The sequence below is a fragment of the Palaemon carinicauda genome, chromosome 39 (assembly GCF_036898095.1).
Source record: "Palaemon carinicauda isolate YSFRI2023 chromosome 39, ASM3689809v2, whole genome shotgun sequence".
Classification (NCBI taxonomy): domain Eukaryota; kingdom Metazoa; phylum Arthropoda; class Malacostraca; order Decapoda; family Palaemonidae; genus Palaemon; species Palaemon carinicauda.
The window spans coordinates 35,564,623-35,577,935 of NC_090763.1; the positions used below are offsets into that span (position 1 = coordinate 35,564,623).

Consider the following 13,313-nt stretch of genomic DNA (forward strand, 5'->3'; position numbering starts at 1 on the left):
CTTGAACATTTACCTCTCTCACCATTACATCAACATGTTATTTTCATTAGTAAAATAAATTTTTGAATATACTTACCCGATGATCATGTAGCTGTCAACTCTGTTGCCCGACAGAAATCTACGGTCGGGATACGCCAGCGATCGCTATACAGGTGGGGGTGTACACAACAGCGCCATCTGTGAGTAGGTACTCAAGTACTTCTTGTCAACAAGAACTCAATTTTCTCCTCGGTCCACTGGTTCTCTATGGGGAGGAAGGGCGGGTCCTTAAATTCATGATCATCGGGTAAGTATATTCAAAAATTTATTTTACTAATGAAAATAACATTTTTCAATATTAATCTTACCCGATGATCATGTAGCTGATTCACACCCAGGGTGGTGGGTGGAGACCAGCATACATGTTAACAAAGAAGCTAAGTATCCCGTATCTTATTTTAGCCGTTATTCAAAATAACAAACATAAAATAAATAAGTACCTGGTAAGGAAGTCGACTTGAACCATTACTCTGCCTTTTTAAGTACGTCTTCCTTACTGAGCCTAGCGATCCTCTTAGGATGCTGAGCGACTCCTAGGTGCTGAAGTATTAAGGGCTGCAACCCATACTAAAGGACCTCATCACAACCTCTAATCTAGGCGCTTCTCAAGAAAGAATTTGACCACCCGCCAAATCAACCAGGATGCGGAAGGCTTCTTAGCCTTCCGGACAACCCAGAAATATTTCAAGAGAAAGATTAAAAAGGTTCTGGAATTAGGGAATTGTAGTGGTGGAGCCCCCACCACTACTGCACTCGTTGCTACGAATGGTCCCAGAGTGTAGCAGTTCTCGTAAAGAGACTGGACATTCTTAAGATAAAAGACGCAAACACTGATTAGCTTTTCCAAAAGGTTGCGTCGAAAATACTTTGCAGAGATCTATTTTATTAAAAGGTCACGGAAGTTGTGATAGCTCTAACTTCGTGTGTCCTTACCTTCAGCCAAGCTTGGTCTTCCTCATTCAGAAGGGAATGAGCTTCTCGTATTAACAGTCTGAAAATAATAGGATAAAGAATTCTCTGACATAGGCAAAGATGAATTCTTAACTGAACACCATAAAGCTTCAGACGGGCCTCATAAAGGTTTTTAAAATAGAACTTAAGAGCTCTACAGGACATAATACTCTTTCTAGTTCATTTCCAACCATATCGATAAGTTTGGAATAACGAACGATATTGGTCAAGGCCGAGAAGGCAGCTCGTGTTTGGCTAGAAAACCAAGATGTAGAACATGTAGCCGTTTCGGATGAAAATCCGATGTTCTTGCTGAAGGCATGAATCTCACTGACTCTTTTAGCTGGTACTGTAAAGCATATCAGGAAAAGAGTCTTAAAGGTGAGATCTTTCAGGGAGGCTGATTGAAGTGGTTCGAACCTGTCTAACATAAGGAATCTTAGAACCACGTCTAAATTCCAACCAGGTGTAACCAAACGACGCTCCTTCGTGGTCTCAAAAGACTTAAGGAGGTCCTGTAGATCTTTATTGTTAAAAAGATCTAAGCCTCTGTGACGGAAGACTGATGCCAACATGCTTCTGTAACCCTTGAAAGTGGGAGCTGAAAGAGATCGCTCTTTTCTCAGATATAAGAGGAAGTCAGCTATTTGAGTTACAGAGGTACTGGTCGAGGATACGGATACTGACTTGCACCAGTTTCGGAAGATTTCCCACTTCGATTGGTAGACTCTAAGGGTGGATGTTCTCCTTGCTCTAACAATCGCTCTGGTTGCCTCCTTCGAAAAACCTCTAGTTCTCGAGAGTCTTTCGATACTCTGAAGGCAGTGAGACGAAGAGCGTGGAGGCCTTGGAGTACCTTCTTACGCGTGGCAGACGTAGCAGGTCCACCCTTAGGGGAAGAGTTCTGGGAACGTCTACTAGCCATCGAAGTACCTCGGTAAGTTATTCTCTCGCGGGCCAGAGGGAAGCAACTAGTGTCAACTTTGTCCCAACGTGAGAGGCGAACTTCTGCAGTACCTTGTTGACAAACTAGAACGGAGGGAATGCATATAGATCTAGATGAGACTAATCTAGTAGAAAGGCATCTAAAAGAACCACTGCTGGGTCTGTTGAGAGCCTCTTGGACATCGAGGTTGCGAAGAGATCTATGGTTGGATGGCCCCAGGTGACCCAAAGTCTCTTGCATACATCTCTGTGGAGGGTCCAATATGTTGGAATTATTGTCCCTTCCTACTGAGACAAACTGCTAAGACATTCAAGTTGCCTTGGAAGAAATTAGTTACTAGTGAAAAGTCTAGACCTGTTGAACAGGAGAGGAGGTCACTAGCGAACTCGCACCATGTCAGAGAGTAGGTCCCTCCTTGCTAGGAGATGAACATCAAAGCAGGGAGTTGTCCGTGTTGACCTCCATTACTTTGTCTTGAAGGAGAGACCTGAAGCTTTTCCAGGTCAGACTTACTGCCAGAAGCTTCTTGCAGTTAAAATGCATTGTCCTTTGACGCGAGTTCCATAATCCCGAGCATTCCCTACCGCCTAAGGTCGCACCCCAGCCTACGTCCGATGCGTCTGAGAAGAGAACGTGGTTGGGAGTCTGAACAGTCAGGGGAAGACCCTATAAAAGGTTGATAAAGTCCTTTCCTCAGGTTAGACCAGACTTATCTTCCGGAAACCGGGATCGAGACCGCTTCTAGCGTCTTGTCCTTTTCCAGTGAAGAGCTAGATGAAACCGAAGAGGACGGAGGTGTAGTCTTCCAAGTGACACCAAATGCACCACGGATGACAGTGTCCTAACCAGACTCATCCACAGCCTGACAGGGCCGTATTCCTTCTTCAGCATCTTCTGGATGGATAGCAGGGCTGGGGATTGATCTTCTTGTTCAGCCATGTCCTCATCAGAGGGTTCCTCATCCGAAACTGATGAGGAAACGGCAACGGAGTGGGCAACGTCTGACTCGCTGAATCCGGTCGCACTGGTGGATGCGTGACGGAGCCGGACACAAGATCATGGTACTGCTGCACAGTCTGTGAACTGTCAACCATGGGGAAGCGAGGAAGTACAGCGACAACCCGAAACTGTCTAGACTGTCTGGGTAGTACAGACAACCCCTTATCGGGTTGCTGAGGTTGCCGCACTGCGTCACAACAAGTCACCTCTGCTGGTTGTTGAACGTCTTCCCAGTGACACACTGAACGTCCACAACCACCTCCGAGAGTAGCATAACATCAACGTGCGACTGGCAACCCACACTGGGTCGCACCGGTGGAGGAACCATCTCAACTGGCGGACGTGAGTAGGATACCTCAGCGTCAACAGGACGTACAACCAACCGGTAGGAAGGTCGTTGGCAAGAAGGGTCTTCTCCGTAAAAAATCCTCTATCAAGGACTAAGCTTGGACTGCATGTCTTGCAACAAAGCCCAAGGTCTCTGGGAGCAGGTGTGGCAACAGACGGGGTTAGCGACTGAAGCGGAACCATTTACCCTCCCTGGAAGCATGTTATGCTTAAATAAAAGTCCATAGGAGGCTAAGCAGCTTAAGGCTCCTCTCCAAATGACAGAGTCCTCAAGGGAATATCAGAAGGAGGGAGAACAGCACTTTCTCATCTACAGGAACCATATCCGAGAAAAGCTAGGTTCTCTCAGTGAGGGTTTCACTGGTGCAAAAGCAGCAGACCAGAAGGCAACGTTATGAAACTGCTTGACAGTCTGTGAACTGTCAAAAACTGAACTCAACCACAACAGGAGCGTGAGGACATACAGCACTGGTGTATAAGTAGCAGACCAGAAGGCAACGTCATGTAACTGTATGACAGTCTGTGAGTTGGCAACAACCAAAGTTGTGTGGGGAAGCCTGAACTCCTGACTGATTAGTTTGCTGCTGGCGAGTGGCGGTAACCACAGTGTGTTGCGGAGGCTGACACACCGTGTCAAAACACGGCAGCTTGTGGTAGCTCACGCACGGCAACGGAGTGCTCTGTGTGTGGGAGTCATCATACATCTGGCAGGGTTGACTGTGCATGGATGGAGGAGCTCTCACAACAAGAGTGTGAGAGCAGGAAGCCATGCCGGGCGCACAACCGTGGGAGGTGTAGGCCCACGGGTGCATCGTCAACCTTCTCCGCAGTCGGAGTGTGGGAGCTGGCAACAACAAAAGCAGAGTGCTGGTGCGTGGGAGGGGCTGCGGTGGGTTGAGGAGCATGCGGTATGGTATGCGGAGCATGCTGTAAGGTATGCGGCTCATGCTGCATGGTATGCGGAGCATGCTGTAAGGTATGCAGGTCATGCTGCATGGTATGCGGAGCATGCTGTAAGGTATGCAGAGCATGCTGCATGGGCTGCGGAGAATGCCGCATAGTGCTGGAACCCGGCAGCTCTACAGAACCTTCCCACTGCTGATGCGGTAGCTCACGCATGTTAGCAGATGGTGCAGCAAGAACATGCGTCTGGCAGGGTGGACTGCGCATCGGTGGTGGAGCTCTCACAGGTGGAGGGTGGGAGCAGGCAGCCGCAGTATCTGCTGAGCGCACAACCTCGGCGGGTTGTAGGTTAACAGGTGCATTGTCAACCTTCCAGCACGATACTCCTGCATGAAGGAGCAAGCTGAGACTGTATAGTCTGCAGCATGGACCACTAGGGTCTATGAAAGACAACAACAAACGGAGCTACTGTCCGTTGTGACTGAGGGTCTAAAACAGCTGGTGCGGCAACAGACGGAGTTACTGCCTGTTGCGGTACCACCTTGCCTCTCTTGGGAGGTGTGCAGTTGTCGTACTGCAGCGAGTCCGAACTGACCCAGTGGCTACACCTAGGCCATTGGACTTGCGCGGAAGGGACCGACTTGCACTTAAAAGCTGCAAGATTTGGTCCATGGTTTCTGCGAGAAACCTCTTCCGCAGACGAGGAATAAATGGGCTCTCTCGTCTTTGTGTGGGTGGGGTGATCACGTCGGCAACGTGTGTAGATACACCCGAAACCACGGAGGGAAACGTCTGTTCGTCGATCAAGGCCTGTGGAACCCATAAGTCCTTCGACATTACTTCTCCCCTGGGCTTGGGAGCTTGTAAGAGGTATCGGACTAGGTGAACAACTGGCACGAACAGACGAACTCTCGAACGCAACACTGTAACACTTTGCGCATATCACTTTATCACTTTTGATTTTCTGTTTGCACTTATTTCACTGAACTCGAAACTTTAAGTGGTTTGTACCTGAAACACGCAATCCTATCCTTCATTAAAAGGTAGTAATTGCGAAAACAGTATTACAATGTAACAGAAAAACATAATGAAAGATAAAGAATTCAGTGGCTGGAAAAGAGACTAAACACTAGATCAAATAAACTACGTTTAAAATCTCTCACCGCATAAAGCCTGGGAACAAGAATAAAACTCTAGAAACGTTTTACCTTCTTCCCCTATAGCGACTAGGGAGAAGAGCAAAAAAACGAGAACAACGTTACCCGCTTGAACGAAACGTTTATCCTCCTCTCTCTCCCTCCGTCTCTATCTCTCTCTCTCTCTCTCTTGACTTAGAACCTGAGAGATGAGCCCAATTATATATATCGTTAAAACATATTATTTGTTAAAGGAAAAAAACTGAAAGGTTTCCCAAATAAAAAGTTCCTTTATTAGAATTAAAACCATTTAAGCTAAGAAAGAATGAACGAAACGCTAGAATCGGTTTACTCTTACTGCAACGTGAAACCGTGAAATACTCTCTCTCTATCGTAACGATAGAGCGCAAGTTGAACGTTCTGAACGTCAACAACTGCGGAGACTAAACAAAACGTTAGTTCAACTTTGAAAACAGTACGAGACTATCAAAGAAATTCTTTCAAAAACATTAAAATTAAAATAAATCTATAACTTTGTTAAGCAAAATTACCAAAAACCTAAACACACTTCCGTCTAAGGGAAGGGTGGGTCATAAAAAGTGAAAGAGAGTCTATACTCTCTTCGACACCAACACTTCCGTCTAAGGGAAGGGTCGGCCATTTAAAAGTGAAAGAGAGTCCATACTCTCTTCGTCACCATAATAAAATCTATCCAAAACGAGTTCAAGTTTTGAAATGAAGATAAAACCCCTGCATAGCGAAAGCTCAAAACTGGAATAGTGTACTTCACCAAAAAGTTGTGAAAACAAATCCAGTTAGGGACGGCGTATTAGTAGGTCTTGCCGGAGGCACGACAGAGGAAAAATTGAGTTCTTGTTGACAAGAAGTACTTGAGTACCTACTCACAGATGGCGCTGTTGTGTACACCCCCACCTGTATAGCGATCGCTGGCGTATCCCGACCGTAGATTTCTGTCGGGCAACAGAGTTGACAGCTACATGATCATCGGGTAAGATTAATATTGAAAAATACAACATCACACATCCCTGTCTCAGCCCCACTCTCACTGGAAACCAATCGCTCACTTCATTTCCTATCCTAACACATGCTTTACTACCTTTGTAGAAACTTTTCATTGCTTGCAACAACCTTCCATCAACTCCATATAACCTCATCACATTCCACATTGCTTCCCTATCAACCCAATCATACGCTTTCTCCAGATCCATAAACGCAACATACACCACCTTACCTTTTGCCAAATATTTCTCGCATATCTGCCTAACTGTAAAAATCTGATTCATACAACCCGTACCTCTTCTAAAACCACCCTGTACTTCTAAGATTGCATTATCTGTTTTATCCTTAATCCTATTAATCAGTACTCTACCATACACTTTTCCCACCACACTCAACAAACTAATACCCCTTGAATTACAACACTCATGCATACACATCTCCCTTACCCTTATATAGCGGTACAATACACAAACAAACCCAATCTACTGGTACCATTGACAACACAAAACACATTAAACAATCTCACCAACCATTCAAGCACAGTCACACCCCTTCCTTCAACATCTCAGCTCTCACACCATCCACACCAGATGCTTTTCCTACTCTCATTTCATTTAGTGCTCTCCTCACTTCCTCTCTTGTAACCTCTCTCTCATTCTCATCTCCCATCACTGGCACCTCAACACCTGCAACAGCAATTATATCTGCCTCCCTATTATCCTCAACATCCAGTAAACTTTCTAAATATTCCGCCCACCTTTTCCTTGCCTCCTCTCCTTTTAACAACCTTCCATTTCCATCTTTCACAGTCTCTTCAATTCTTGAACCAGCCTTCCTTACTCTCTTCACTTCTTTCCAAAACTTCTTCTTATTCTCTTCATATGAATGACCCAATCCCTGACCCCACCTCAGGTCAGCTGCCCTCTTTGCCTCACTTACCTTGCACTTTACTTCCACATTTTTCTCTCTATATCTTTCATACTTCTCTACACTATTACTCTGCAGCCATTCTTCAAAAGCCCTCTTTTTCTCTTCTTTTACCTTCACTCCTTCATTCCACCATTCACTGCCCTTCCTCATGCTGCCTCCAACAAACTTCTTGCCACACACCTCACTTGCAATCCCAAAAAAATTTTCTTTTACTAACTTCCACTCCTCCTCTGAATTACCCGTTTCTCTTACTCTCACCTCGTCATATGCCATTTTCAACCTTTCCTGATATTTACTTTTTACCCCCGGTTTTATTAGCTCTTCAACCCTCACTAGCTCCCTTTTACATCCACCTACTCTATTCCCCCACTCTTTTGCTGCAACTAACTTTCCTTCCACCAAAAAAATGATGAGACATACCGTTAGCCATAAACACATGCACATCTTTCAATCTTCCAGACATTCTTTCAATTATCAACACATAATCCATTAATGCCCTTTCTACCTCTCTTCCATTTGCCACTCTTACCCATGTATACTTGTTTTTATCTTTCTTTTTGAAAAAGCTAGAACTTATCACCATCTATTGCTCAACACACATATCTACCAGTCTCTCACCACTCTCATTTTCACCTGGTACACCATACTTTCCAATGACACCTTCTACCTCTCCAGCGCCCACTCTAGCATTTAAGTCACCCATGACAACTACATAATTCCTTCTACCCAGTCCTTCTACACACCTAGTTAATTCATTCCAGAACTCATTCCGCTCTTCTTCACTTTTCTCACATCCTGGCCCATACGCACTGACAAAAGCCAAACATTCCCTACCCAACCTAACCCTTACCCACTTTATGCCCCTATAAATAGCAAAGGGTTTGTATTTGCACAAGAACAACCAGATGTTTAGTCAGTTTTGATGGGTCATTCATTATGCACTAATACTATACGATATAAATACCCTGTACTATATTATTGTTATACACTACCAAGGATAAATAAATACAGTATACACTTAAGCCATGCTTATGATGTTAACTTTGAAAGCCATCTTTTTTCCCAAATAGCTTGACATAATTGACAATAGAACTACTTTTATGGACTAAAGTCTTATTTTACAATTTCATTATTTGCATATAATTAGGTATAATGTTATATGAAAGGGAAGAACTGAATGGAAAATGATAGTCTAACTAATAATTATAATGGGAGCTTGACTTACTGTCCCCAGAAATAATCTGCAACAAAAACATTATGCAGTAAATCATATTCACATGAAATTGCTATTTTCATTCCTATGATACAGAAAAAGAAAAAAAAAAAAAAAAACTCCTAGCAATACTTTACCTTCCCCAAATCCATATGAACTTCATTACCGACAAAATCATCACTTTGAAGTCTCTTCATTCGTCTATACGTCATTATCCTCTGTTCCTCTAAAGTCATGTCATCATCGTCAAGGTGGAATATTGGGTCCTTCTCCAAGAAGTTGTAAGCTCGATTCTGATAAAGAAAATTAACAAATAATTACATGTGTATGACCCTGTTTCTGAACAGAAAACCTACCAATTTTTGAGACTATATGAACATTAATACTGTAAGCATAAAGAAAAAGAACATGTAGACATGATTAAGGAGGCTAATATATATTAGTAAAAAGCTGGCTTCTGTATATAAAGTAATGGATATTTACTAAAACTTCCACAAAATCCTTTTAAAATACTGTACATGAAAAGTGGTTCACTTCTAAATAAAGGAAAATTAGTTTGTAGTAGTTTACTTATGGGAAAATATCAATAATCAAAGAACATATCCAACTTTTAGAGGGACATTGTTTAATTTCAAAGTCCAAAGGAGTTATTTTCTAGAAATACAAAGGACATTTCACAAATACATACAAATTTTAAGAGTATTTTAATGATAATTTACAGACTGAATTTAAACAGTGAATTCCTCATTTCATATCAAGCAAACACTAAATACTCAAGGAAGACATTTTCCCTGCTGTAGTGATGGGACAGACAAAAATTAAATAATTACTTAGTTACTCCCATTTACGCCTTGTAAAAAAACAAATTTTGATCGGTGTGGAGGGTGTGACAGGTTGGTATTCTATGTAAAACTGCATGCTATGAAATACAGCATCCCAATACCAGTGCTATAAATCTGCTCCACAAATGTTGCACAAAATGACAAATTCGTAGATAATTTGTATTTTCCCTAACTATACAAACCTTAGCTATTTAATAGGGGTATTACTTTCGGCGTAGCTGAAATGACGAGCCATTAATTTTTAACGAGGGTTTACAACCCACACCGCTAATTAGCGGGGGTAGGGGAGGGTAGCTTGCTGAACCCCCCATCTCACAAACCTGTGCTTAAGCTCACTTTGCTTGGAGGTAGGACTTAAAGGGGGATAGGGCTGGCGGGCAATTTTGGTTAAATAGCTAAGGTTTGTATAGTTAAGAAAAATACAAATTACATACGAATTTGTCATTTGTTCCGTAACTGGAATACAAACTACAGTGAACCCTCGTTTATCGCGGTAGATAGGTTCCAGACGTGGCCACGATAGGTGAAAATCCGCGAAGTAGTGACACCATATTAACCTATTTATTCAACATGTATATTCAGACTTTTAAAACCTTCCCTTGTCCGTAGTACTGTTAACAAACTACCCTTTAATGTACAGAACACTTAATGCATGTACTACAGTACCCTAAACTAAAACAGGCACAAATATTAAAGGCGATTTTATATCAAGCGTTTCCTAAACACGCTAAAAAGCACGATAAAAAATGGCAACCAATGTTTTGTTTACATTTATCTCTGATCATAATGAAGAAACAAACTGGAGGTAGAGCTTTGCTTATTACTCAGACATATTTCCCATACTTTTCCCTTAGAACTACATCACATCTTCCTACTTTAGATAGATATATATATATATATATATATATATATATATATATATATATATATATATATATATATATATATATATATATATATGTGTGTGTGTGTGTATATATATATATATATATTTATGTATACACATATACATACCTACATATATACATAAATACATGCATACATATATATATATATATATATATATATATATATATATATATATATATATATATATATATATATATATATATATATATTCTGGGCTTGAACCTGTGCCGGCCAGTGAATAAGCTCCTATTAGCACTTATTCTTAGGTAATTTACTGCTAAATATACCAGAGAAAAAATGTAAAGGAGTGCTAGGTTGACTAGCTCGCTCACCTATTGGTGTCGGTATGGAATTGGGCGTATAATCCAGAGGTCCCGCACCATTTAGATTCATCCACGACAAAGACCCCCAATAGAGGAGAGCCGTTCAACCTCACTCGGCACCACCAACTCTGCATCCGCTCAGAACCCAACTCCTTTTTAGCACGCCTGTGTGGTAACCCGCTAGTTTGTGCTCTCGTGTTTTTGCCTTATTTTCCTTGGATTATGGCTTCTACATCGGTTTCCCAGGAGACACCGTCTAAGTTAAGTACCAAGCTATGTTTTGCTGTGTTTTGAGCAATCTAGATCGTTTAATATTTAAGTTATAAGAGTTTATTCTCTTCGATCATCTCGGTCTTGCTCGATTCCGCTTACGGTTGGTACTCCTGTTTCGAGAGCTTTTAGTTTCACTCGCGGTGTTACTAAGTGTATTATTTTTATTATTAGTTTAATTTTTATATGTTTTATAGTGGATATTCATTATTTAGCGTTTAGAGCCCTTGTGGCTCATATTTAGGGCCGATATCAGTTTACGTATCATAGGTGGCTTGCCGACCTTCGGCCATCAGGTTGTTGTCCTTCGGGATTTATTCATTATTTCGCATGCCTTGCCCTAATTTTTTATGTGTATATTTATATATGTTTCAACGCTATTACTTTTATAATGAATATTTGTGCTTATTACTCCGTATGATCTGTTTTGGTAGTCTTTGGGGATCGTCAGTTGGTAGCCCTGCTGCTCCGTGTCACGTGATCCTCCCCCAAGCTCCCCCTCTCGCTAGGTTGGTGGCTAGGCTTCTCTCCCCCCTCCCCTAGGGGACCGTTGCCTTCCCTTCCTACAGAGGGGGTAGTTCAGTGTTTATGGACTTTGTCCTCTCTCCGGGTGTCCCGGTGGTTTTGTCTCTGTCTAGACTGGTTGGCCACCGGTCAACAGAGTAGGAATCCCGGTGCACCCTATTTTATAAGGTTCACCTATCACACTTTTAATTATGTTATACGAAAACCTCCGGGTTCTGTTGGTGGTTCTTATCTACGGTTCCGCCCCCCCTTATTTTATAACAGTTACTATGATTATATATGACAGATCACTACCCCGGAGTTCCTATATGTATTAGTTTATGGATGTACTTTTATATATCCCGGTCCCGGGCTTAACCTCGCTCCGGGAAGTCAGACACCATGTGTGTTAATTCTTTGTTGCATCCTTCTTTATGATCCCGGCTCGTCCGGAATGAATTGTTATACTCTAGTCTTAAGTTAGACTTATGTTTAGGCCCGGGTCCTCCGGACCCGCCCCTACTTAAGAGTATTACAGTTAAGCTCTAGTCTTAAGTTAGACTTATGTTTAGGCCCGGGTCCTCCGGACCCGCCCCTACTTAAGAGAATTACAGTTTCTCATATACTATTCTTTTTATAGATGGTTCATTGTCAGACGACGGCCTGTGCGGCTGTTCTTCACCAGCCTTGTGGCCATACGGTGTGTAGGTCCCACGCCCTCTGCGGAGTTCAGCTGGAAGACATCGTAGTCTGGCATCCTGATAATTGTATGGTCTGTTTTGACCTCATTACCACCCTTGGATCTGATTCGGTGAGTCCCGTTGGCTATGTTGTCTTTTCTAATTATTCTTACTTTTATTTGGTATACATACACTATTTAGTAAGATTTCTATGGTCTTTAAGGACCTCCGGGACTCTTCCTTTCTTTAATTCCCACTATTATTTCAGGCATCCCCGGAGCAGAAGACTGCGGCTCGGGCCACACTGAAAGTGTGGGTTGGGGGATTTGCCCGAAATGTGAAATCAAAGCAGCCTTACGTCCTCTCTGAAGACTACTGTGCAATGATTTACCCTAATGCTAAGTCTTTAGCCGCTGTGGCTAGAGCTGTTGCGGCACCCATCATTGCCGACATTGATGCTACTATTTCGGGATTCATCGATCAGGATCAAGATCAAGATACGTCTGATGCCCCCGGAGATCTGGAAGACAATGTTGCCTCCTTGAACTTGGATGTGGAACCCATGTTGTTAGATGATCCGGATGCAGGTAGGGTGGTAAGTGAGGCAGGTGTTACCGGCGCTGAGATTCCTATCCTCAGCCCCGCTCTTTCTTCTTCATCTGATCTCTCTTCTTTTCATGGTTTTTCTGGGGACCGCGATTCGTCTCACCGATCACACCCGGTTCCCCCCAAAGATAAATCTAAATCTAGAACTTTGCCAAAAGCTCGTAAGCCCCACAAGGCTTCCCATGGTTCTAAAACAAATACAAACCCATCATCTAAGGCTTCCGGCTCCTCCTCTAAGTCTCACGACCCGGGAGTACAATCCGCCACTTCTGCTCCTAACCCGGGCCTTTCCGAATCAGCCATGCTTCGCATTGTGTCGGAGATGCAATCTAAGATTGTGTCAGAAATGCAGGCCAAGATGGACACGATGTTTTCTAACATTGGTCAGAGACTTGGGGCATTAGAGCATGGTGCTCCGGAGCGAGTTCAAAGCTCTCTCATCCCGGATGCCTCTAAGCTTCCTCCGTTTACCAAGAATAACCCTTGGCGCATGGCTCTTCATTCCCCGTTCTCAGACGGGATGTTAACGTTGGAAGGTCTTGGTACTCCTCCACTAGAGGACTTTGAATTCTTTCCTCCTGGTCTCGCATTTCCGTTTCATGGTTATGCCAGGCTTACCGAGGAAGCTCTGGTTCGGCTGGATAAGGTCCCTAAAGAGACCGTCATTTTCCCAAAGGAACAAGCCCAATCTGTT

At 43.0% G+C, this 13,313-nt stretch overlaps 1 protein-coding gene across 5 annotated transcripts in view; it reads right to left on the minus strand.

Annotated features, from left to right (window-relative positions):
• LOC137631122 (peroxisomal acyl-coenzyme A oxidase 3-like) overlaps positions 1-13,313 on the minus strand; it is an 84,582-nt gene that overhangs the window by 38,792 nt on the left and 32,477 nt on the right. For all 5 annotated transcript variants that reach the window (XM_068362780.1, XM_068362775.1, XM_068362776.1 and 2 more), the window contains exon 3: positions 8,623-8,778. In XM_068362780.1, coding sequence (XP_068218881.1) covers positions 8,623-8,778 — 156 coding nt within the window. The remainder of the gene's footprint in view (positions 1-8,622; positions 8,779-13,313) is intronic.